The 26,105-nt window shown below is 37.8% G+C and overlaps 1 protein-coding gene, 1 long non-coding RNA gene and 1 other non-coding gene across 4 annotated transcripts in view; 2 read left to right on the forward strand and 1 right to left on the reverse strand.

Moving 5' to 3' along the window:
• Positions 1–11,295: 11,295 nt before the first annotated feature.
• LOC104006177 (uncharacterized) lies at positions 11,296–12,510 on the forward strand. The gene is made up of 3 exons (XR_679771.3): positions 11,296–11,823; positions 12,076–12,118; positions 12,311–12,510. It is a non-coding gene; the product is annotated as an uncharacterized LOC104006177 (long non-coding RNA).
• On the forward strand, positions 11,876–12,006 carry LOC112209106 (small nucleolar RNA SNORA24). The gene has a single exon (XR_002943775.1). It is a non-coding gene; the product is annotated as a small nucleolar RNA SNORA24 (small nucleolar RNA).
• A 253-nt stretch (positions 12,511–12,763) lies between the features above and the next one.
• Positions 12,764–26,105, reverse strand: part of PRSS12 (serine protease 12) — a 73,265-nt gene continuing 59,923 nt past the window's right edge. Inside the window, 2 exon segments of one of the 2 annotated variants that reach the window (NM_001071807.2) lie at positions 12,764–14,936; positions 15,524–15,804. In NM_001071807.2, the coding sequence (NP_001065275.1) occupies positions 14,629–14,936; positions 15,524–15,804 (589 nt within the window). In that variant the 3' untranslated portion in view covers positions 12,764–14,628. 2 annotated transcript variants of the gene reach the window in all.

The raw sequence follows: 26,105 nt of genomic DNA on the forward strand, positions 1-26,105 counted from the left end.
ACATGACAGTTTTAACATACATATGTTCTTATATTTAAGTGCTAGAAAAAAGTATAACTTTTCATAAAAATCAATAAATTCGATTAACAAAAAAATATATTTCCCCAATCATACAAAGACTTAAAACTGTCTTCTAAATAACAAAAAATAAATTCAATTTTAAATAATAATTAAAATTAGCAAAATAATTATTAAATGTAGGACAAAAAAACAAAACCTCTAACTTTTAAATGATAATTACCAGATAATTCTTATAAGTTATCCTAACAATAATACCAAAAGGAAGATACTGCTGGTTTCCTTCTACAGATGAGGAAACAGGTTTGGAATGGATAGATAATTTTCCCAAGGTCACACAAGTAGCAAAGCCCAGACTTATTTTATACCTAGTATCATTTTTCTCCCTTTACACACAACACCAGTTAAGAGCATGGGCTCTGAGCCAGTGAGACTACATTCAAATCCACTTCAAACCTTAGGTTACATTATTTCTCTGTGCCTCAATCTATTCATCTGTAAATTAGAGACAATAATTGTATAGCGCTCATACAATTGTTAGGATTAAATGAGTTAATGAGCACATAAGTACTCAATAAACATTAGTTATCACCATTACTACTATCTCCCTTAGAGACTGTAAATAATTGTAGTCAGGTGCAGTGGCTCACACCTGTAATCCCAGCACTTTGGAAGGCTGAGGTGAGCAGATCACCTGAAGTCAGGAGTTGGAGACCAGCCTATCCAACATGGCGAAACCCCGTCTCTACTAAAAGTACAAAAATTAGCCAGGCGTGATGGCGTACGCCTGTAATCCCAGCTACTCGGGAGGCTGGGGCAGGAGAATCACTTGAACTCTGGAGACGGAGGTTGCAGTAAGCCGAAATCTGCCACTGCACTCCAGCCTGAGCGTCAGAACAAGACTCTCAAAAAAAAAAAAAAAAAGATACTGTAAATAATTATTTTCAGAACCCTTTTGTGTTATTTTATATAATTTACTTTCTTAGTCCTTTTCAGTAAGTTCTGTTCAGTGCTATAAAGAATGGTGAGTATTTCAAAATTCGTATGGCTTTTATCAAATTTAAGTCCTCAATTGCAGAGATTTCTTTCTAGACCTTCTGTTTTCTAAGAAATACTGCCCATTTACATAAATTATCATCCTGATAAAAGGGTTTTAAATTAGAGAAATACAAAAGTCACTTATCTGGTTCTATTCTACTTAGTTTTCTATAGTTTTACTTATATAATTAAGAAATAACTACTAACACGTCTTACATATTCAGTTGAAGGTTTTTTTAATGATTGTTCATTTGGAGATGAAATATATTTATTTTTCTCTCTATAGTGTAAGTATGACATTTATTTTAAACTTTTTGTTTGAAATTTTACAAAGATGGCAGAAAACAAATCTATAGACCAATCATATTCCTGAATAAAGAGGCACAATTCTCAACGCAGTGTTAGCATGCAGAATCCAGAAACAGGTTACAGGTAGAATACACGGTGACAGAGTGAACTTTAAAGAGTGAATATGGAAAGGCTGCTTGAGCACTGTCCAGGAAGGCAGAAATTAATCTATTCGTTTATGACTTTTTAAATAGACCTTTTGAGGGTGTATGATTAGCTACTGTAAAACTCACCCAGGTGAAGTGTACATCTCATAACTGCTGAGTCATTAATGGAATTGAATAGCCATCATGGCGATCTGATGTCAGAAGATCTCTGACACCCAGATAGAAGGCTGATAGACGGGGTTCCTCATGCCCATTTGAAGATAAGCCCTGCCCCCAACCCAGCCCCAGTCAACCATTGATCTGTTTTCTGTCACTGTAAATTTGCCTTTTTTGAACATTTCATATCAATAGATTCATACAGTATGTAGTCTTTTGTGTCTGGCCTCTTTTCACTTAGTGACATGGTTCTGAGTTTCATCTATAGCATGTATCAGCCATAGCATGTTTTTTTAAAAAAACTTTTATGTTAAATTCAGGGGTATATGTGCAAGATGTGCAGGTTTGTTACAAAGGTAAATGTGTTTCATGGGAGTTTGTTGTACAGATTATTTCATCACCCAGGTACTAAGCCTACTACCCAATAGTAATTTTTCCTGATCCTCTCTCTCCTCCCACCCTCCGCCCTCAGGTAGTCCCAGTGTGTACTGTTCTTCTCTATGTGTCTATGTGCTCTCATCATTTAACTTAAATTGGATTTATTCTTATATAGCATCTGAAGTCTTTTATTTTACGTTTTTTATTTTCTATTTTTTTGGAGATGCAGTCTCACTCTGTCACCCAGGCTGCAGTGCAGTGGCACAATCTCGGCTCACTGCAACCTCCACCTCCCAGGTTCAAGTGATTCTCGTGACTCAGCCTCCTGAGTAGCTGGGATTACAGGCACCTGCCACCACGCCTGGCTAATTTTTGTATTTTTTGGTAGAGACAGTGAAGACCTATTCCAGTTATAAATACTAACTAATAGGAATTAGTTTCAAAGTTTGCCATAGAATTTTTCTCTCTGAAATGATTTCCATTATAAAATTTGAAATATAGTCCTATTGCAGCGGGGAGACTTAATTTAAACTTTTTGGCAAAGAGAGAGGTAAGATGTGCCTGAGGCCAAAAGAGTTAGTCGACTTTGCCATAATATACTAAGCTACATTCAAAAAAGTTTGCCAGTTTTGCTTAAATGTACTACCCTGCATTCATTTTTCCTTCTGTACATTATGTATAATTTCCCAGAATTCTTTTTCACTTTTATCATCCTGGCTTCCTCATTCAACAAACGTTTCATTGAGCATGTTCCAAAGTACTACTGCAGGTAAGATGAATATGACTACATTCTTGCCCTCCAGTAGACTGGGCAGAAATATTTTATTTCTCCAACAGAATCATTGTCTAGTTTGATATACAGCACATTAACAGTGTATTAACTACTTCAGACAGGAGGAAATGAATTAAATCTCTAATTGATGAATTCAGTATGTTAAAAATCTGTATATCAAGTTCACATATTAAAAAGGTCTGGTGTATTCCAATGGTATGTTTAGAATATGCATCTGGAGAAAGTTGTTCCTTTCTGGTAGAACCTGAAGTTTTCAATATTCACTGTAGACATTCATCATATAAAACTAGAGTCCAGAGGATAGGCTTTTAGAGATACTAGATATGCTGACATTTTCATGTTATTATCCACATATACATTAATACATGCATGCACAATGAACAAATGTATTTAATTCAAAGGGCTTTAAACACATACCTAAATAATAAGGTAACAAATTCAAAGGGATTTAAACATATACCTAAATAATAGTGTAACAGAGCCATCTAGTGGCCACATAAAAACTGTTGTTTCATGTGATTTTGTTTCGTTCCATCAAGTTTTACATAAACGTAAGCTTATCTTCCCACTAATACAGATATTTATAATGCTTATGGATAATGGGCCAAAGTAATTTGGAGCTGGGGTACTAGAGTAAATGTTTGACATCCTAAGACATCTATAATCTATATTGTGTGTAGAAAAAGGAGAATTTTAACAAGTGATCATTAAATTTTCAAATTATCTTAATAGATATGGGATGAAAGCATTAGATGTTTTTAAATTGTTAGTTTATGAATACTCCAAAACAAGATCTTCTCTTTTAATATGCCATATTAAATGTTAAAATAAATAACACTCTTATTTTGCATAAAGGCAAGTAAGCCCAAAAAAAAAAAAAAAAAGCCTCACTAGGAAATAGACTAAAGCAAGTACCACAAGCCATCTTCGAAAGAAAGAAAAGAAAAAGTCAAGCTTTTGAGATGTTAAATATTTAATGAAACAAGTGCAGAATCTCACTGACGTGCAAGCTTCTACAACCAAGTCAGGCGTTCACTCTTAAAGTGCTGGAGGCCAGTTTGAGATCATAGAACACATAGGCAATCCAATTTTTCAGGCTAAACCATAAAAGGCTCACCATGTTGCTTGCCAAACTTTTCAATAAATTTATATTATAAATGCTTCACAATGTCAAACACTTACTCTAAAATCCCAGCTCCAAAATTCTTGGATCACCATCACCTCAAAATTCATGGATCCAACTTAAACCACATTATCAATGTCCCTCACTGTTCTCAAGTATTAGCATCTCTTCTTGTCTAACTTAAATGTCATGGTAAATCAATATAACCAGTCCCTTGCATGCATTCCTTTTCCCTTCTATCACTTTGCTCACTCTCTTGGCAAACTGCAACTTGGTTAACTCCAACTCCCTGTCAGCTCCATACTAGCACCTATGCAGTTGAGCATGATGAAAAGAAAATACACAATCATGCTAGAGATTTGACTTTGAATTCATTACAAGAACTCAAGTGAGCTCCTAATGTGACCGGGGAAACCCACTACTTTTCCAAGTCTATTGATGCCATCTCCTAATTATATTTTTTCCTCTCTCCTCAAATTTCCAACACTCTCTCCCCGATCCTCACTCTCGGTTGATGGCCTGGTTTCCTATTACCCCGGAAAAAAACATTAGTAGATGAGAACATTCAAAGTTCACACCACCCACTCATCCACAAGCACCTGTACCCATGTACTCCTATTTCTATAGATGAACTGCCTAAACTATTATCTTAGGGTAACCCCTACTTTTGTGCACTAGATCCCATCTCATTTCCTAAGCAGTTCATCAAATATCTGCTGCATCATCAATTTTTCCATTTCTACTGGATCTTTCCCATCAGAATACAAACATACTTTAAGTTCTCCTATCCTTTAAAAATGACCCATTCTTGATCCCACATCCCTTTCCAGATATTGCTGCATTTTTCTTCCTCTTTACAGTGTAACTCTTCAAAATAGTTGTTCCGAATCCATGATTTCCAATACTTCTCCTGTTCTCTCTGAAATTACTCTCAACAAGGTCCCAAGTGACCCTCATATTGCTAACTCCAATGGTCATTTCTCAACTTCCATCCTACTTGTATCATAAACAATTGACCACTTTCTTTTGAAAAACTTTTTTGACTTTTAAGGTATCACACTCTGCTGGCTTTTCTCCTTAAATTACTTCTCAACATCCTTTGCAGGTTCCTACTGTTTTTCCTGGTAGATTAATATTGACAGGCTCCAAGGCTCAGTTGCTTATCCTATTTTCTTTTTTTCTTTCTTTTTTTTTTAAGAGATGGGGTCTCGGTTTCATGCTCAGGCTGGAGTGCAGTGACATGAGCATAGCTCACTGCAGCCCCAAATTCGTGGGCTCAAGCGATCCTCCTGCCTCAGCCTCCCGAGTAGCTGGGACTACAGGTGTGTGCCACCACACCTGGCTAATTTTTTAAAAAAATTTTTTGTAGAGACGGAGTTTCACCATTTTCCCAAGCTGGTCTCAAATTCATAGGTTCAAAAGAGTCTTCTCTCTCAACCTCCTAAAGTGATGGGATGGGATTAGAGGTGTGAGCCACTGCATCTGGCTTCTTATCCTACTTTTTATCTATCCTTCCTCCCTTGGTACAATTATCTGATCTCATGGCTTTACATACCATCCATAGTTTGACAATTCACATATTTCTTTCTTCAGCCCAAACCTCTCCCCAGACCTCCATATTCATATATTGAACTCTGTACTCAACACTTCCACTTGGATGCCTAAAAAGCATCTCAAACATAACATACAAAACTGTGCTCCTAAATACTTCTCCCCGAAAACCTGCTCTTCCTGCAGTCTCCATCTCAGCCAATCACCAAAAACCTTAGTCATTTTTCTCATAGCCTATAATCCCTTTATCTTATAACTTTACTATATCCAATCTGTCAGCAAATACTGTCAGCTCTACAATAAAAATATTTCCAGAATTGAATCATTTATTTCTTTCACTGCTACCACTAACCCAACACCAATCGCTCATCTTATTATTGCACTACCCTAACTGTTTTCCCTGCTCTACCATTATCTCCATCGCTACCCTAGAATTTTTCTAAACAGAGCTTTGAGAGAGAACATGTAAATCCTAAGTTAGATCATGTCATTCTACTCAAAACTCTCCAAAGGCTATCCAACTTATTCCAAAAAACTAAAAACTGTATAATGACCTATAAGGCCATAGGTAGCCTATCATTACCTTTCTAACTTCACTTCCTACTTGCTTACCTCATTCCAGCCAAACTGGTCCAAATTTTATTCTTCGAACATGCCAAGCTGAGTTATCTATTCTTTCGTAACAAATTATCCCAAAATGTAGTAGCTTACAACAGAATTTATTATCTCACACACTTTCTGTAGGTCAAGAATCCACGTGTGGCTTAGCTGGATCCTCTGCTACAGTGTCCCTCCCAGGCTTCCATCAACAGCTGGGGCTATAGTCATCTCAGGGCTCAACTGGGTAGGGATCCACTTCCAAGCTCATTCATATGGTCGTTGACAGAATTCAATTCCTCATGGACTACTGGTCTGATAGCCTCAGTTCCTTGTGGGATGTTGGCCAGAGGCAACTCTCTGTTCCTTGCCACACGGGCCTCTCCAACATAGCAGCTTGCTAGATCAAAGCAAGCAATACAGAAAGACACAAGAGGAAGTGGTAGCAAAACACAAGTCAGGTTTTTATACCTGGTCTCACATTTCACCACTTTGCTATTCAAGAGATTACATAAAGGAAGGAATAACATGAGGTGGGGTCACTGGGAACTTTGCCTACTGTATCAAGTATGGCCCCAATGAGAAAGCATTGGTTGCTTCGAATATTCCTCTTCCAAATGTCTGCATGTTTTGCTCCCTCATGTTCTTCAAATTGTTGACCTTGTGTCACTTTCTGAATGACATTTCCCCTGAACACCTTTTTAAAATTGTAATTCCTACCTTCCAAACATTTCTCATCTTCTGTGCTCTGTTTTTCTCCACAGCACTCATTGACGTTAACATACCATATAATTTACATATTGTGATTGGCTTCTACTTTAGTTTAGCTAAGCTAGTCCTACATTTCCCTTCCCTTCCCTGAATAATTCCAGGTTCAGAAAGACCACAGGAGACATTTTGTATGAGACCTGGCAAATGAAAGTAAAGCAGCATACACTTTTTACACTTGGAAGGTCAGTGTGGGGCATCAGGCAATGTTGCAGATCATGCAAGTTATCACTTATCTACTAATTGTCTTGTAAGTGTGGGGCAGTAGCCAGATCTATAGCTTCTTCAGTCATCCCAGATCTTCTGTTTCAACTTCAACAATCCCTAAGTCTGTGACAAAGGGCATCAGCTTCTCTTGCAGATCACCTCCATCATCAAAGCTAAACCCTTGAAACCAGGAAGAGATTGGTCCTGATTCTAGTTCATTCTCATGGATTACAGCTCATTCTTGTAGATGCCAATTTTCCTTGGTCCCTCCACTGCACAATTGTGTAAGGTCAGATTCTACATATATGATTTTAATCATATGTATTTCCTAGTAGTTCTGATTCTGACAGAACTCTAATACTCTTATTTGCATCTGTTTTCTGCCACTAAAATGTAAGCACCATGAAATTGTTTTAAATTCTATTTTGTTTACTCTTTCTAGCCACAGCATCTATGACAGGACCTGGGATATAGTAGAAACTCACTATTTAGTGATGAGAATTTTTTTTAATGTACAGTACAAAGAATAAGTATTAAGGATGGCAAAAATGAGATGAGACCAATATTTTCTAATGTTCTAAAAGAAAGATTACTATAAAAAATAATAAGAACTGAGATGCATCTTAAAGGATGAGTAGGAAGAATGGGTAGAATATTCTATGAAATAGCATGAACAAAAATAGGAATGAGCATGCTAAGTGTAACATACATTGTATGTTGGCCTGGGATGAGGAATTTTACCTGATAATCAGTAGGAAAGTCATTACACTTTCTATAACAAGTGCTTAACATGTAGAAAATATTTCCAGAAATTTAATCTTTCATTAATATACTTAGTTGATTGGAAGAGAGAATTAGAAATGTAGGGAGACAGCTCAGACATATTATCTTAGATTAGCAGTGTGATATGGTTTGGATTTGGATTCGTGTCCCTGCCCAGTGTCGAACTGTAATCCCCAGTGTTGGAGGAGAGGCCTGGTGGGAGGTGATTGGATCATTGATTTGCCCTTGGTGTTCTTGTGATAGTGAGTTTTCATGAGATCTGGTTATTTAAAAGTGTGTTGCACCTCCCTCTGCTCTCTCTTCCTCCTTCTCTGCCCATGTAGGATGTGCCTGCTTCCCCTTCCGCCATGACTGAATGTTTCCTGAGGCCTCCCCAGCCATGCTTCCTGTACAGACTGTGGAACCATGAGACAATTAAACTTTTCTTTACAGATTACCCAGTCTCAGGTAGTTCGTTATAGCAATGTGAGATCAGACTAATACACAATGTAACAATAGAGAAAAGGTAACTATAAAAATAATGTAAACAGTTGTAACTTGGCCACTGTAGAAATCATTAGTGCTATAATAATATATTGAAATACTTCCGATTATCTTCCTTCTAAGCACACAGTAGGATTCCATTTCCCCAGGCTTTTGGAGTTAGGTGTGGCCATGGAACTTGCTTTAGTCCATAAATATGAGTCAAAGTAACATATGTCACATCAGAATAGAATCCTTTAAGAACATAATGACTATTTTCCCTTCTCCCTTTATGTTGCCTAGAACCATTACAAATGGTGAAGGCCTCATTAGCCTGGTCTCTAACATGAACATAAGCATGACAAGAAACAAACCTCTGTTGTTTTAAGCCTCAGAGATTTTGGATCTTCTGTAACTGCAACACAACTTCATCCATCCTGACTGTGACACTTTTAGAATATGTCAACAAAATTTTATACTCCCCTCAAGATGGGCTAATTTCCCTCCCCTTGAATGTGAGCTGGCATTAATAACTAACTTCTAACAAGTGATGGTGTGTAGGCCACAATAAAAAGTGTTGGAGCTTCCTCTCTTGAGTCACTCACTCTGAGGAAAGCCAGCTGCCACAAGAATCATGAGGACAGTCAAGCAGCCCTATGGAGAGATTCGCATGCTGAGGAATTGAGGCTTCCTGCCAACAATGAGCATTAACTTGTCAGGTCTGTGAATGAGCCACCTTGAAAGAGAATCCTGCCGCACCAGCCCCAGTCAAGTCTTCAGATGGCTGCAATGCCAGTCAACATCCTGACTGCAACCTCACAAGATACACTGAGCCAGTTAAGCTGCTCTTACATTCCTGACCAACAAAAACTATTTGAGATAGTAAGTGCTTATTTTTTTTTAAGCTACTAGGCTTTAGGCTAATTTGATATACAGCAATCGATAACTAATACATTGGTTGATACAAAAATATATCGAATACTGAAAATAAAGGATAGGGAAAAATAAGAACTAATTTCTTTGCTTTGAACTTTGAATGATTTGGAAAACATTGTAATGGCACTAACTGTAAGTTACTCAATTATATTCTCAAGTCTTGAGGCAAAGGCCATGTCTGCTCAATAAACATTTGCTGGAGTCTAGTAAATGTTTAACAACTGAACAAGATGTTCAGAACTGACAAGAATATTTTAATATAGATAGGAGGGAACGTCCATCTCCTCTCTTTTGGACACTATGCTTTTTTTTTTAACACTAGATCATACTGCAATACACTATACTTTTATTACTGCAGCAAAACCAATTTTTACAGCAGAAGTATCACGCTGCTAGTATACACTGGAAGTTTAGATTTCCTAAGTGTTTTAAGATAGAAATAAGTCCACAGGTTATTTCCTCACTATATTTTCTCCTATTCATCTCAGCATTCATATGACAGATGTGCCATTCTATGTTAAATTTTTCTGATGACTACCAGTTTCAACACTAAACCACAAAAGGAAAAAAGATATAGTGCAGGGAAAAGCATTGTTGAAGAATAAATATTCTATAATGAACTGTTCACTCCATGTATCAAAAGCAGAACTGAAATGTTACCTAGCCATCATTTGATCAGTTCTAACAGGTTCACCTTGCATTCTATCTTTAAAATCCTTAGGCTGGGCGCAGTGGCTTGCACCTGCAATCCTAGCACTTTGGGAGGCCGAGGAAAGAGGATTACTTGAGCCCAGGAGCACAGGAGATCAGCCTGAGGGCAATATAGTGAGGGCTTGTCTTTCAAAAAAAAAAAACCTTAAAAAAAAATTAGCCAAGTGGTGGCACACGCCTAGCAGGAGGCTCGCTTGAGCCTAGGAGGTGGAGGTTGCACTGAGCCAAGATCATGCCACTGCACTCCAGGCTAGGCAACAGAGCAAGAATGTTTCTAAATAAATAAATACATAAAATAAAATCCTTAAGCCAATCTTCATTTACCAACCAATTTTTAATTCTTTTATTTGTTACCACATTGTCTCTCCTGAATATCCTAAGGCTCAAAGCCTTGGTTTGAATACAGCTAAATTCACTGGGTTTGATCTCAAGTCAAACTTAGAAATACTGTCATCTCAGCCACAAATTTCACACTAAAGTAGATAGAACCCACTACTAAATCACTACTTTGTCTTAAAATGAAAGTATAATAGACTGTAAGGTTATAATTGCTTTTTTAAGTTAAACTTTGTTTTACATTTACAGAAAATTTGCAAAAATGGAGTCCCCACACACCCTTCATCCAATTTCCCCTACCATTAATATCTTACAATACCATGGTATATCTGTCACAATAAAGAAATCGGTATTGGCACTATTACCTAAATTCCACACTTTGTTCAGATTCGCTAGTTTTCCATTAATGTCCTTTTTCTGCTGGAGATCCCAGCCAGGATACTACATTACATTTAATCATTATGCATCATTTTCTCTGGCATAATAGTTTCTCAGACTTTTCTTGTTTTTGAGTAGTGATTAGGTAATTTGTAAAATGCTAACCAGCGATCTCAGCTCACCATAACTTCCGCCTCTCGGGCTCAAGAGATTCTCCCACCTCAGCCTCCCGAGTAGCCGGGACTACAGGCGTTCACCACCACACCAGGCTAATTTTTGTATTTTTAGTAGAAACGGGGTTTCGCCATGTTAGCCAGGCTGGTCTCCAACTCCTAACCTCAAGTGATCCGCCCGCCTCGGCCTCCCAAAGTGCTGGGATCACAGACGTGAGCCACCGCGTTCGGCCCCTTTTTCTAATATTGTCTAAAATAAGTATCCTAAACAGGAAATACCAAAAAAAATCCCCCTCGCTTTCGTGACCTACACCGGTAAGCGTCAGGATCTTTGGCTATGCGAGAACCTTTTGGCTCTCGTATGTGCGCATGCGTCTGGATCCGGAGCCAGGTGACCCGCTCAGACGTGTGCGGGGGAGGGGGGAAAGGAGCCGCGAAGGGGGTGGTAGACCGAACAGGTGGAGCCGCGGCGGGGCTAGGCGGGGCGGGGAGTGAAACAGCATAGGCTCCGCCCCTCGCGGTGCTTCCCCCGGAATAGCGTCATCAGTTCTATAAGAGAGCGTGTGCCGAAGGCCTCGGCCTTTCACATTCGGGAAGCGTCGGGATTAGGTGAAAGTACGTAGTTGTCTTTCGTAAGTTAAAATAATAATTGGGCCGAAACTTACTGCCTTACCTAAAAGGCAGCGCAGTCAGGATATTGGTAGGTCGGGGGCGGCTTTGGAAACCCTTAAGTTTACAAGCATGCGCGGACTTGAGTGCTCATTAGGTCGCCGGGCGTCCACGTGCAGCCCTGGACCCTGAACCCCGGCGTGCGTGGGCCGTGGGCCCTCGGGGAAAGGTTCCGTGCACTCGGGGACTCCGGTGAAGCCTGTTAAGCCGTCTGTGTCATGTGGCCATCTTGAGTCTACTCTGTCGCTCTTGTGCCCTAGCACCCCGAGAACCGTCAGTTTGAGCCAGATGGTGAGTAATAACCTGTAGCAGTTTGGTTGCTGGTTAATTCTGGATTGTGAATCTCCATGTATCTTTGGGACCTGTCAGCCGTGGCAGTCTCCCTTCCTAGCCATGGAAGAGCATATCCTTGTTTATTGGCAAAGCTGTCACCATTTAATTGGTATCAGATTCTGACTTGCACAAGTAACATTCACTGTTAAAAACCTAGAGGGTGCCGGGTTATTGGGCAAACTTTTCTAAACCGTTGTTCAATGTTTCTAGGAAGCTGAGCTGAACACATTACGATGGATGATGGAAACATAAGGTACATTTCTTTTTTGATATTTCTGAGTTAATCTGAAACGCCTTAGCGCCAGGACGTTGGAAAGCTAAAGTTGGCCCGTTTTGCTGGCTTTTGTAGTTTGAGTTAACAACCAACTGAATTAGCTGATAAGATCTCAAAACAGTGAGGTAAGTACACAGCTCGGAGTTTTATAATGCTTTTTTTCTCTTGCAGACTATCAAGAAATCGAAGTGGTAATGGGCGAAGTTTATTCAGCATCCGGCAATGGACTTATCGTAGTTGGGGAAACGGGTGTTCCGAATAATATCCTGGAAGTTATCAGGACACCTATTTTAAATATAGGCCTGAATTTTGTAAAGTAATATTTAAGGTGGTCCGTGATAATTAAATAAAATGCTTAATTCATGTGGCTACTCATTGTTCCTTGACTGAGTGATTAATAGACGGAAAGGTAGTTAATAGCATAATACCTCCTATTTAGTGTTACACGCTCATGTGGAAGTAGTGTGAGTACAGTTCTAAGGTAATTGCAGCCTTTGTGAAAAATGTAAAATATAAAAATTACCAGGCTACCCCCAAGGGAGACAGCAGACTCTTTTTAAACCATACAAAAATTTAAGGCAGTTATACAAGGTGGAAAATTATGTATTTATTTACACAAATATGCACAGAACACTTGTATCTTTCAAAAGTCACACTTAAGACATAGTAAAAGCATGTTGTATGAACCATGTATTCTTAAGGATTGAGCAAACTGCAGGCTGCTTGCTGCCTTTTAGGTTTGCCAGTTCCTGATCTACTTGAAACATAGATGTTGCTTGCTCCAACACTGTAGTTTAATTATAAGGGCAGCCTGTGAGAAAGTTTCAATAGACATTTTTCTCACCTATATTGCACGTTTTTCTGAAGCCCTTGTGCAAGTGTGTGTGCCATGTGTAGCTCTATTTACATATAAACGCTGCTTTAAAAGTGTATCAAAATCATGAGTTTTTACAAAAGTTTTTAATGCTCTTCTGCATTATATGCAGCATTGCAAATCTGCAAAGTAGTAAAACTATAAAGCACCTTTAGGTTTGCACCAGTTATTACAGAAATGGGGATTTGTGAAAAGGATGTAATTTGATATAGAAGGGCAAAGTCCTTTAATGACTGGCATTCAAGAGGATTACTTAAAACAATTTGTAAGTTCATGCTAACCTCTTCCCTATATTTATACTACTGGGGCCTGGGGAAGGATCCATGACATGGAAGTATCTTGAGTGTGCCTTTTAAATTTGAGCATTACTGCTAAGAATGTTCTGTAAAGGTGCATAGTTAAGCAGCTATCCCTTAACTCTTGGAGAAATAGCCATAGGGAAACCAATCATTTAGGTAGGAGAACCATGGGGAAAAAAATCCAGCATTTTTTCTGGAGTTTGGAATCAGTTTCACCAACTGGTCTCACTTTGAGGCAAGCCTGTTTTCCCCCATTTGAAAACAAGGGCTGCTACCATAAGATCTACTGGCCTTTTGCAAATTGTCAGTGATGTGCAAAGCTGCCTAATGCAGTGTCTGGCATATGTTATAACTGCTGTTATGTATTAGAACTTTTCAATGTGTAGGCCAGGAAAGCATTTTGACTAGTATATTTTAAGATTGGATTGTATCAGGTTGGGCTTGGGAAAACCTGCAGGTATAAGTCAGTTACAGGGAAGTGTCAGTGGGTGGCACTCTTACATCATGGTTGGGGAACGTGGACTGTGATGAGGTGCTTGTTAAAAGCAAATATAGTAGATATGTTAATGTGTTGGATAAAATAGGTTGTATGTCCAGCTGGCATTTAGTTACCAGAAATCCTTTCAAATTTTGCTAGTTTATACGCTGTAGGTAGAAAGTATTTTTATCTTATGGTTTCTGTAGCACTTGGTACTCAACAAGGATACTTGTTTCCAAATATCAGATCACTTTGAGAATATATTGTGACAGGCAGATGTCCTTGAGGCTTTACTACTCCTATTCAGGCCTAAAAGTTTATAGTGGAATTCCTTAACCACTGATTTCCTCACTTGACAAAGGCTACAGAGAATATGAAGATTTCTTGTCAAGTCTTTCGAAAAGACCTAAGCATAAATATGCCACTCATGAGTGTAGTAAAGGGTACCGCATTTATGTCAAATGTGGGTATTTAATATGATTTCAGACACCATTGATTCAATTAAAAGGGGTTCTCAGTTCAAATGTAAAAATGATCTTTTGTAAAATCAGCATAGAATGATTTTGAGAAATAGGCAGGGGATAGATGAGGCTTAGAATAAGTCACTCCAGTGAAATTAGGGTAGAAAATGTTCATTTAAGGATTATCACTTCCACTACACTGAGGCCTCTGAAAATGTTCACAAATTTCTCAAAAGCAGCAGGGGGTACACAATTTTTTACCACAACACAAAGCAAAAACATAGATCTTGCCATTTGTTGTCATCTGCTGAGTGCTAATAGTGGGGGTTCAAAGTTTTCCATTTGTTTAAATGCTGCTTTGAAGTTTCCATGAAGAACTACAGTTTGGTGACACTTTTTATCCAAGGTACAAAGGCTGAGACTTTGGTATAAACACCAGGAGAATCCTTGACTCCACAGCCATACCCCCAGGAGGTCACCCCATACACCACCCAGCTCTCTCCGGGCCGTTCACACATGAGTGGTCCTCCGCTGTCTCCCTGGCAGCTGTCCACACGTTTGTGTTCATGGAGGTTTCCAGCACAGAGCATTCTCCCTGTAAACCGACGCTTATAACGTTCTTCACAAAACCTTTTAGGAAGTAAGGGAATGGCTGCTTGTTGTAGTGTTCTTGAATAGGCTCGTCCTACTCAGACCAAACATCTGATTAGTGGCATTCCAGATAACCATCGCAACATTTAACAGTTACTGAGCATGTAATAGTTATGAAAATAAAATCCCTGTTGTGGCATTAGTGTAGTTTAAAATGAGCAATGACTAACTGGTATGTACTATTGTTAGCTGCCTTTTTTAATGTTGACACAATCTTAACCTTCACAAATTTCTCAGTACTGAATTGTCTGAGGAATAATGAATAACATTTATGGATTTGTAGAGTAAGGTGACCTAAGAAAGCATATTTGTGCAGGCTTTCGTATTTGAATTCTGTATATTAAAAAGCATAGAATGCATTAATGCTGGTTTCGCATTAGCACATCAATTCATATCTACTTCACTGAATTAAACTGAGTTCTCAGTTTATGCTAAAGTTCTCATTAGAACCAACAATACCTCCAGAATATAAGTCTCAATTACATGCATGCATTTCACACTAAGCAAAATTTCTCCAAATAAGTCTGAATCCATTTAAGATCTTATTGCCCATTGCACACCCAAATATATGGATAATACCAGACACAAAAAGGTGCCCTGCTTTTTTTGATTGTGCCTTACCTGTGTCACCCCATCCTGTTATGTAACAGTTGGATGCTGTTTTCTGTGGCCTCTCTCTCCAGAGTGGTAAACAGGCTGGCAAAACATGGCTGCTGAATCTGGCACATTGCTCTTCTGGTCCTTGTAATCTAACCAGGGCTATGTCATAATCACTGCGGTCGGGTCGATACTCCCGATGAATCACAATCTGTTGAACTCCAATTTCTTCCTCAAACTCCTCTGGTACCAGAGTATGATAATCTCCAACCCTAACAGCATAGCTCCTAGTGCTGTTGCCATACCTGAGAGGCAGAGAGTACTAATGAGAGACTTGCTTCAGATACTGAAAATTATTGTCAAGAAGGAAGACTAATGAAGATACAAGCCTTTCTTCCAAATCATCAGCCCCTTTTGTAAATTCAACCTTTCTTTCCATTTATCTGACCCACCATTCCTGATCCTCTACTGCAAACCCATTGTCATAACCTCATCTTCATTTCACTATGTAATCTGTTCTCCAAGAAGGAGCAAATGTGGAGGATGAGTGGAAAATAAAGACTAATCATTAATCTGTCATTTCCCAAATGAAAAGCGATCAAAACAGGAATAGGTCAAAATTATTGTCCTGGGTTTGCCATTTTTGTTGCCCTGTTATTTCCAAGAATTGTTAGTTTGTCATGAAGCTCTGTGAGGGCAGAAACTAACTTTGTGTCCCTCAAAGTACTTAGTACAATCGACTTCACTCTTGCAAGGTGGACTTAAACTCCTTCCCTTTCCTCTAAAGTGAATGCAAACCCAAACTATACTTTCAGATAAACATATATTCCTTCTATCCTTTCCCCTTTTTAAATCTTTATTCAGATGTCACCTCAATGAAGCCTACTTTGACACCCTCATATTTAAAATTGCAACCCATCTTTCTTTTTCCTCCCATCATCAAACACTCCCAATATCATTCATCTCTACTTTTCCTCGTTTTTAAGCATCACTTTCTAACAAAACTATCTAATTTACAATTTATTGCATTTATCCTCCTCCCTGCTTGAGTCAAAGCTATTCCAGGTCAGAGATATCTTTGTTGTGTTCACTGATTAATCTAAAACACCTAAAATAGTGTTGTGCCATTAATTAGGAATGCAAAAAATTGATTAAGTTAGTGAATGTTTATTATTAATGTATACTTTCTATATTCCATTAAAATAGAAGCAATATTTACCAGATGGATAGTTCTCAGCCCATTTTTCAGCCATCATACTAAAGTATGATGATTCTGATACCAAACCCACCTAAAGCAGGGTTTCTCAATCTCAGAACCTATTAACATTTTGGACCAGGTAATTATCTGTTGTGAGGGCTGTCCCGTGCATTATAGTGTGTTTAGAAGCATCCCTGGCCCCTATTCACTAGACGCCACTGGTACATGGTACACAAACCCTCCATCCCCAGTTGCGATTACCAGAAATGTCTCCAGACATAGTCACGTGTTCCCTGTTAGGCAAACTGCCCCCAGTTGAGAACCTCTGACCTAGAATGCATGACACAACCCATCTCCTAGTTACTTCCTCTTTTTCACAGAAGACTAGAGCTCCATGCTCATTGCATTCCACTACTTATAACATTCTTAAGACTTAATTTACAATAACTTTTCCTTTGTAGTTCCCTGACTTACTCATCTGCAATGAGTGTATTCTACACCTCATCTCAGCCACACACTTACCATGTAAAACCTAGACCTTGTATTCACCAGGTAACCACACACCTCTGAAATCTTGATTTCATACATACCGTTATTTCTGCCTTCTGTTTTTACAGCTCTAAAATCCTTCAAACCCATTGGACTTCTATCCTTTGGCCCTACTATTTTTTCATTTTAGTCTTTTATGACTTCCCTTATTATCTGGCTTGGGTTCTACCGTCTACCCATTACAACAATCATTCGAAAAACTACCCTGCTTGTCTTTTACCTGCCAAAACTCCAGCCCTGGTTTCATCAGCTCTACCTATTTTGTGCCGGCATCTAACTGTTAAAGTGGGGAAGCACGCATGTAACAACTTTCACCTTAATTTTTTTTTAACCAAAACTTGGGTCTTTTATTGTTTAGAAGACCTGTACTTGAATGTGAACTTAGAACTGAGTTGGTATTCAAAAGCTTGGCATTTTCTAGTGTCTATTTAAAATAAAACTTCCCACTTCTATAAAATTACTGGAGGTTATGAGATGCCTGAATATTCTAATCCTTAAGTAGGGCTCTGACCATCTCGTATATATAATTAACTGTCAGCGCTCAAAAACTAAAGAGTGCAATAAAGATGATTTGGCTTATATAGCCACCTACTGTTGATCTTTAATATTAATAGTTAATCTGTGATTTCTTGAGACTCAATCTTAAATCATCACATATCTTTAAAGTTCAGAGGCTTTTTAATATATTGTGCCTGAAGTATATGCTCTTATAGCTTCCTTGAAAATTTAAGTAAAATTTAGGATTATTTCACATACTGAACTAAAAAGTAATAGGCATGGAGAGTAATCAAGTACTTATTTTCACTTCTACTTTCTGTGTGCTAGTAATATCACTAGTATATTCATTAAATTTTATTAACAGTACATTCACATATTTAAAGTAAAACCCCAAATGATTTAACACTTTTCCCACAAGAATTATTGTAAATACATCCTTGAAAGTACTGCTGAAATGTTGCATTTATCTTTTTAATAGAATTTGAGAAATTATCTAGAGCTGTAGTGCCCAATATGGTAGCCACTAGCTAACTGTGGTTACTGCAGCACTTGGAATATGGTTAGTCTGAATTGAGATGTGCTGAAAGTACAAAATACACAGAATTTTGAATACTTAGTATGAAAAAAAAACTAAAATATTGTCCCTATAGATAATAAGAATATTAAATATCTCAACTTTTCTATTAGTTACATTTTGCAATGATAATATTTTAGATACACTATGTTAAATATATTATTTAAAGTACTTTGACCTGTTTGGGTTTTTATCTTTTTTTTTTCTTTTTTTGAGACAGGTTTTCACTCTGTTTTAAGTCTTATTGCAACAGTATTTTCCATTCTGTAAGAAACAGCTGTGACGCTTGGCTAAATTAATCTTTGCAGCTAAACTGGCTGTATAAATCTATTCCGCATTATCTATAAAAATTGAGTCTTCAACCAGTAAGCAAAGAAACAGGACATTACTAGCACAGGCAATTTATTTTTAAAATAATATCAATGTTAAAGCCCTGGGCAATCTTGCCTTAATGTGTCATTTCATGCCAAGACTATTGCAGTAGTCGCCTGAATGGACTTGCCGCTTCAAGTTTTAAATTTTTCAACCCATCCCTCATGCTGCCGCCAGAGTGATGTTTCTGCCTGATAATATAACTCCTTCTGAGTACCCTTCAAGGGATCCCCAATCTATGTGAAATTCAAATTCCTTAAATGATACACAAATCCATCTAAGAACTGGTCCTTGTTCCCCTCTCTGATACCAACCTGGCCCCTGTGCTCCTGTCATTTACACCGTTTGAAGAGTTGTCTTACAAACCCACGTCATTATCCAAACTATGTGCAATGTTGTTTCTCTCATCCCCTCTATCCTAATATGGCAAAACCTGATTTTGTCCTGATCAAGTCAAAGATCTCCTAGGAGGCTCCTCCTAATCCTCTGCTCTCCTGAAAGCTAGCCAATCCTTTTGAACACTCTCAATGCATATGTAACAGTTTCTAGGACTTAATTAAAGGCTTTTCAAGGGCAAGGACCATGTCATGATCACTATTGTATCCTTAGCACCCAGCAAAGTGCTTGGCACAGAGAAAGCGCTTAATAAATGTATAATGAATGAGTTATTTTGAAAGACATTCACGTCCGCATACATACACTCTCATCCCTAACTTACTGAAATTAAAAAGAGATCTTATCAATTACCATATTATAACAAAATTATCAAAAAAAGTTTCTATTTCCTATAAAAACCCCATGAAAATCCATGGGGTTCAGATCCACAGTCAGACTTGGGAACCACTGAACCAAAGACTCAAAAGTGTGGGCATAACTCCTGCCCGTACATGCCCAGAACTTCACTGGATGAAGTAAGCATCCTAACAGATTACTAATAGAAACCAAAATGCAAAAAGCATACATGTTCCATACATACACTGTGTTCTTGGATCAAGTAGATTTTGGCAGGTAAACCCCAGAATTTGTATGCTCACCAATCAGCAGTTAATATTAAACTGAGAATAAAAATATTTACCTAACAAAAAGGCGAACAGTACCATTCTTGTCAAAATGAAGTTGTTAGTTCATATGTATATATGGAATACACACACACACACACATTTTTTTTTTCTTTTTTGAGACAAGGGTTCACTCTGTTGCCCAGGCTGGAGCGCAGTGGTGCGATCACGGCTTACTGCGAGCCTTGATCTCCTAGGCTCAAGCCATCCTCCTGCTTTAGCCACTCAAGCAGCCGGGACCACAAGTGCATGCCACCATGCTCACTAATTTTCAAAAATTATTTTTTGTAGAGATAGGGTCTCACTATGTTGCCTTGGTTGGCCTCAAACTCCTGGGCTCAAGCGATCCGCCTTGCCTTGGCCTCCTGAAGTGCTGAGATTATAGGTACTGCACCTGGCCAGTACCTATACTTTTAAAGTTGTCCTAATTTAGGGAAATGTACCAGCTAAACCTAAGCATGGAGTCTCACACTCCTTTAACTCCAATTATTCTTAGAATATATTTTGTGCTTAGAATTTGAAGAGCATCTGACACAAGATTGGAATAGTTTTCCAACCAAATTTTTGTCTTCTAGTGTCACCTCTCCTAGTGGGTATGATTATATGCTTTAGGGATAACACTTTGGCTGAAGTACTCAATATGTGTGTGGACTTCAGAAGTATCTATTATGGTTCTAGGCTTCTCAAGACAACATATAAAGCAATCCTCCTTTGCAATGTATTTTAAGGTCTTTCTAGTTGAACTTTTGTTATTTTGATAGACTTTATTTTATCCAAAAATGCTTCTAAAACAAACATTTCAGGTTTTGGCTGACACATCATTCAGTTGTTTGCTTTGCTGAAATGCCTTCAACTCCCCCTCAAATAAAAATTGGATGAAATTCCCAGACAAGTTTGAGCAAGAGAGGATCTGAGACACAGTAGTTTATTAAAATCCAATGTCCAAGTTTCTCTGAGACTCTGAGGCTAAACAACAACAACAACAAATTACTAGAATTAAAAGTAGAATTAATTCAGGTTGCAGGGTCATATTCTTTGTGTTTCTTCTCTACATGGATTCGTCTCTACAGGAAAGCAATATTTTACATCAGGCCATGCACATCTGCTACTACTAAAATCTGTTTTTCCTCTCTCTGGATGAAACTCAAAAAGTAGTTGACTGAAGTTGTTTATGTAAATGGTTCCAATTGCTTACAGAGAAGTAAACCTCAGTAGAATCTTGCGTTAGCCCTTACACATACACAAATACTATGTGTACTACAGAAATAGTTTTAGCATGATTGGTGATATGTGTATTACCAAAGGCTATGTTCCTAAGAGCTCTGCTCTACCATATACTATGTCATGATGAAACATATATTAGGCATCTGACACACTATGTTCTTAAAAAGTAAGTCCCATTACCTCTGTGGCCATCTCTCTAATTAGAAATATCTAGTCATTTCTAACAATTTCCAGCTACTATTGCATTTCTAGGGCAAAAAGTCAATGAGATAAAGTCAGGTAAAGTTATATTCTTGAACAAGTCCACTTTGGAGTAAAATTACAGAAATAAGAAAGCCCTTGTTTCAGGTACATTTATTCCTGCAAAATCACGTTTGTTATCAGAATAAGCAATTAAAAGAAATTAATATTCAGGAACTTTTGTCTCAGTTATATTGCTGCACCACAATAGACACGCAAGGCAATTTCATGGTACTTGTAGTTACAATCTAGAATAGAAAGCAAACATTAGCAATTTATATTATGTAAGATTCACAAGCCAGTTACAAAAGAACTTAATTTAACAAAGTTTCCAATTCAAATTGCCAACAGGCTACTGCATTCCATGTGTATTGCATTAACATTAAGAAAAATGTGAAAAATGAGATAGCCTTTAAATAGTGATTTACCAACTACTTCAGGTGCGCTTGTTACATTGGCATGGAAATGTGTGAAAGCTATGAGGGAATAAGAGTTGAGTTACGAAAACTTTGCCAGCCTTCACATAAAGCACCCTTAAAGAGACTACTCCACATGAAATGAGTGTAACTGAGGCTAGCGGCATTATGGCATTAATACGGCAGAGTGGAATTATGGCATTTTGATCTCATCCTCATCAGGCCATCATTCCTAGATTATTCTGATACAAAGATTATATATAAGAGTGACTATGCTATGAAGGCAAACAAATAAACATAAAAAGTTCTAATCCTGTATAATTAAATAACACAAATGGTAATAATGATCTATGCCTTATTGTCCAGAAATGGCTGGTCAAGAACATTGGCCTACATCGCTGCAAGAATTAGGTACCAAGGAAGCTCTGATGAACAAGAAATCTTTAGGTATACAGAAGCCCAGTAGTTGATAAAGCAGTGGAAATGTCAAAAGGGGGTGAGGGGAAGCTAATTTCAAAATATGAAATCCCGTTCCCCTACCTATAGGCCTTATATTAAACTAAGGTATCTTTCACCTGGCATCTAAAAGGACAGGAACCTCTCAGAGCCCTACTACATTGCTTCTAGATTACAGTCTCTATTTTGCAAATCTGTGTTTCTGATGATGAAAGGAGGATTTGTTTTAAGCAAAAGTCCCTAAATCTAGGAAAACAAAATTTGGAGCTTGTTCTAATCACTAGTAACTAGCTGTATGCCTTTTAATAAACTTACATCAATAAAGATGTGAGCTGTAGCCTCCTTAGGCGCTTCAAACAGGAAGTCTATGAAATCCGGCAAAGGTAAAAGCCAAGTCAGAAGGATATATAACACATTTGCAAAGCAGTTTTTTCCCTACTCACATTAAAAGAATCTTGTATTATAGCCAAAGCATATCAAAATGCTGCATATCATAATCTGCTCCTCTGCTCTTTAATCAACTATTTTTATCTTAAACTGTGCAAATAATGAGAAGAAATTCCAAATGACATATGGAAGGAATTATCTGTTGATCTCAGTTTGAAAATATCATCATCCTCTAAAAAGCCCAACATTCTTAAATATATTCACTATCTGGCAACTGAGCCACCACTTTCATCATGTAACAATCATTCAGAGTATCTACTATGTGCCAAGTCATACAGTAGACACTTGGTGTATAAACACAAATGAGAAATGAGACGATTACTGACTTTAAGCAATAATCAGGACAGAGCAGGCCAAAGGAGAAATAATGACATGTAAACAAATAAATCCAAAAATAACAACAACAAAAAAAGAGCCCATCCAGGGAACCCAAAAGTTAAAGTGTTTAACCTCAAGTGCAACTTTTGAGCAATCTTCCTACTTTAATACTTTAAGCCTTGAACTCCTATGACTGTAACTTTTGGCTGAAATTTGAAAGACAAGAAATCTTGAATAACAGGAAGATAACAGATTATTTTGCTTAAATTCAAAGCCCCAAAATAGGCTTCTTCAAGTTCTTTGCAGTTTTATACCTTATTCTTCTCCATTAGTAAGTGAAATAAAATAATCCTCAGTTCCCTACTTTCACTAATACAGTCTTCAATTCTTGCCTTTAAACTCCAACATAAAAATAACCAATATTTGTTTTGAATTTTAGAGTTTATAAAATACTTTGACATACTTTGCAGATCATTTGTTTCTCACTGTGGAACATTATTATCTTCATTTTACAGATGTAAAATGATGTAACCTGAGACTCCAAGAGGTTAAATAATTTCTGCAAAGTTAAACAATTAACAATTGGAAGAGCTAGAATTGTAACCCTGGTCTTGGTGGCCAGATCCAAGTCTCCTTCTGTTGTATTGTACCAGGCTCTACTGATTTCTAACAGCCTCTCTACCTTCACTCCCTCCTTTCCTTTTCACCTATTTCTATTATTACAATAATCTTATAACTGGTCTCCCTCCAGTATAAAAGTATAAAATTAGGTCCCTTCCTCACAGTCCCTCCAGTTCCTACTTAAATCATTTGGTAACACAGACCAATTTGCCAGAAAAAGGCATGTAAGTACAAACATATACAAAGATTTTTTTAATATAATGTCAAGCCCATTCACAGACGCCCCCTAGATTAATAACTTTGCCTTACCCCCTCAGATATATGCCATATATCTCCAAATGACTCATCTCCTGAAACTCTTCCTTGAACATCTTTCAAGGCTCAAAACTTTAGTGGTTTCCCACTACCTAGTAAATGAAAGAGGAATCCATAACCCTGGCATCCCAGGCCATTCTCGTCTCTCTAAGTTCACTAACAAATCCCAGATCCTGTATTCTAGGTAATAATTGCCATCCCTCAAACATAGCTTTTGCTTTCTCACCACAGTACTCTAAACACTACATCTTATCTACCACCAGCCTCTACCTTCACATGAACCTAAGCTCTCTCTGCTTAAACAGACTCCTTAACAGAACTCACTTTTCCTCCCACATATAGCCCATTCCATCTTTGAACTGTCCTCGTGTCAAAGAAATAAAAAATAAACAACAGAAAACTCTTTTTTGTGTTAAAGCAAAAATTATCTTATCTCCCTTTAACATTTGTGGTATCTGAAGCAAAAGGCAACAAATCTAATCCAGTCCCACACAATCTTTCCTTTCTGCTTGCCCTTCTTAGAGCACCATGTCCTTTTCTCATTGTGTGGCACACAGAACTGAGCACAGTTCTCTGTTTGATGGACACAGTGCTTTTCTCCCTGACAGTTGCTTGAGCACAGAAAGACAGAATAGCAAGGTTCTTCACTGCTTTGTCTGGACACCGTTCGTCAGTGCTACCCAAGACTGAATTAATTTCATGGGCAACCATATTGTATTGCTGAGTCTTATTAAAGTTGCAGGACGCTAAAACCAGTGAGTTTTTCACTTGTGCTGTATTTCAGCCAAATTTCCTGGAACTAAAGGCAGCATTTTATTTCATCCTTATTCCATATTGCTTGTTAGAATCAGCCTATCAAGATATTTTGCCAGGTGAGGGGAGGGAACTTGGAGGACCAGTCAATAAGTGCAGCAAACCACGATGACACGCGTATACCTATGTAACAAACCTGCACGTTCTGCACATGTATCCTAGTTTTTTTTTTAGAAGAAATTTTTAAAAACTGGTCTTCCCGTATATGAAAAAAAAAGATATTTTGCTATCATGATCCTACCTTCCAACATATTACTTGTCCCTCCCCTTCTTCTGGCACCCAAAAATATAATCAATTTACCATCAGTGTCCTTTATCAGTTTAGCAATTAATATGTTGAACACGACAAAGATAAGCATCTGTCAATTCCACTTATTCTTCCCCATCATCATTCTTCAACTATGTCTCCTCTAAGCAAGTGGGTCTTAACCTAAGCAACTCCTGGGTCTCATCTCCAAAGATTCAGCAGATTTAGAGCAGGGGCTCAGGAACCTGGACTATTAACAAGCTAAATGAATCTAACATTTTGGTAAAAATATCTCACTTTAAAAATGGTGCCCTAAACTTTTTCTGGTCATATCAGCAAAGTCAACATCTCCTTCCTCTCAGCTCCTATAACTACATAGTAAACTCTGTAACAGCAAGGATTCTATCTGACTTGTTCTCCACTATATCTCTAGTACATAGCAGGTGCCTGAGAACATTAAGGGCTCAATAATTATTTGTTAAGTGAATGAATTAATATGATCTTTATTGTTCATGCCACTCAGGTAACACAGGAATGTGTTAAACCCACTAGTAAACAGGTGGACTCTGAAGCTCAATTATATCCCCAAATAGCCACTGTTATGTAAAATACAGGTTTGGTCAGGCTGGGAAGCAAGGCGGGCAGATCACTTGAGGTCAGGAGTACAAGACCAGCCTGGCCAACATGGTGAAACCCCGTCTCTATTAAAAATACAAAAATTAGCCAGGCATGGTTACGCACACCTGTAATCCCAGCTACTCAAGAGGCTGACACGGGAGAATCCTTAAACCTGGCAGGGCAGAGGCTGCAGTAAGCCAAGATCGTGCCACTACACTCCAGCTAGGGCAACAAAGTGAGACTCTGTCTCAAAAAATAATAATAATAATAATAAATAAATAAATAAAATACATATTATCTGCAGCACCTTGAATGTGGAAGATGACTGCACAAATATTTACTGAAGTACAAAAATGGAAGAAAACAGAGATCCTGGGAACAAGGATATATGAGAATTTGGCATATGACAGCATAATCAGTGGGTAAAGACTAGAATATTTAATAAAAAATGCTGCGAAAACTATCCATAAAGAAAAGTATAAGATTAGGTCCTTTCTTCCTACCATATACTATAAACAAAAATAAACTGGAAAAATTAAACTTCTAAATATTAAAAGCAAAACTATAAAGGTAATTTTTAGGAAAACAAATAAGAGAATATTTTCACCAAATGGGGCAAAGATTTTTTAAATAAGAAATACA

The sequence above is a fragment of the Pan troglodytes genome, chromosome 3 (assembly GCF_028858775.2).
Source record: "Pan troglodytes isolate AG18354 chromosome 3, NHGRI_mPanTro3-v2.0_pri, whole genome shotgun sequence".
Lineage (NCBI taxonomy): Eukaryota > Metazoa > Chordata > Mammalia > Primates > Hominidae > Pan > Pan troglodytes.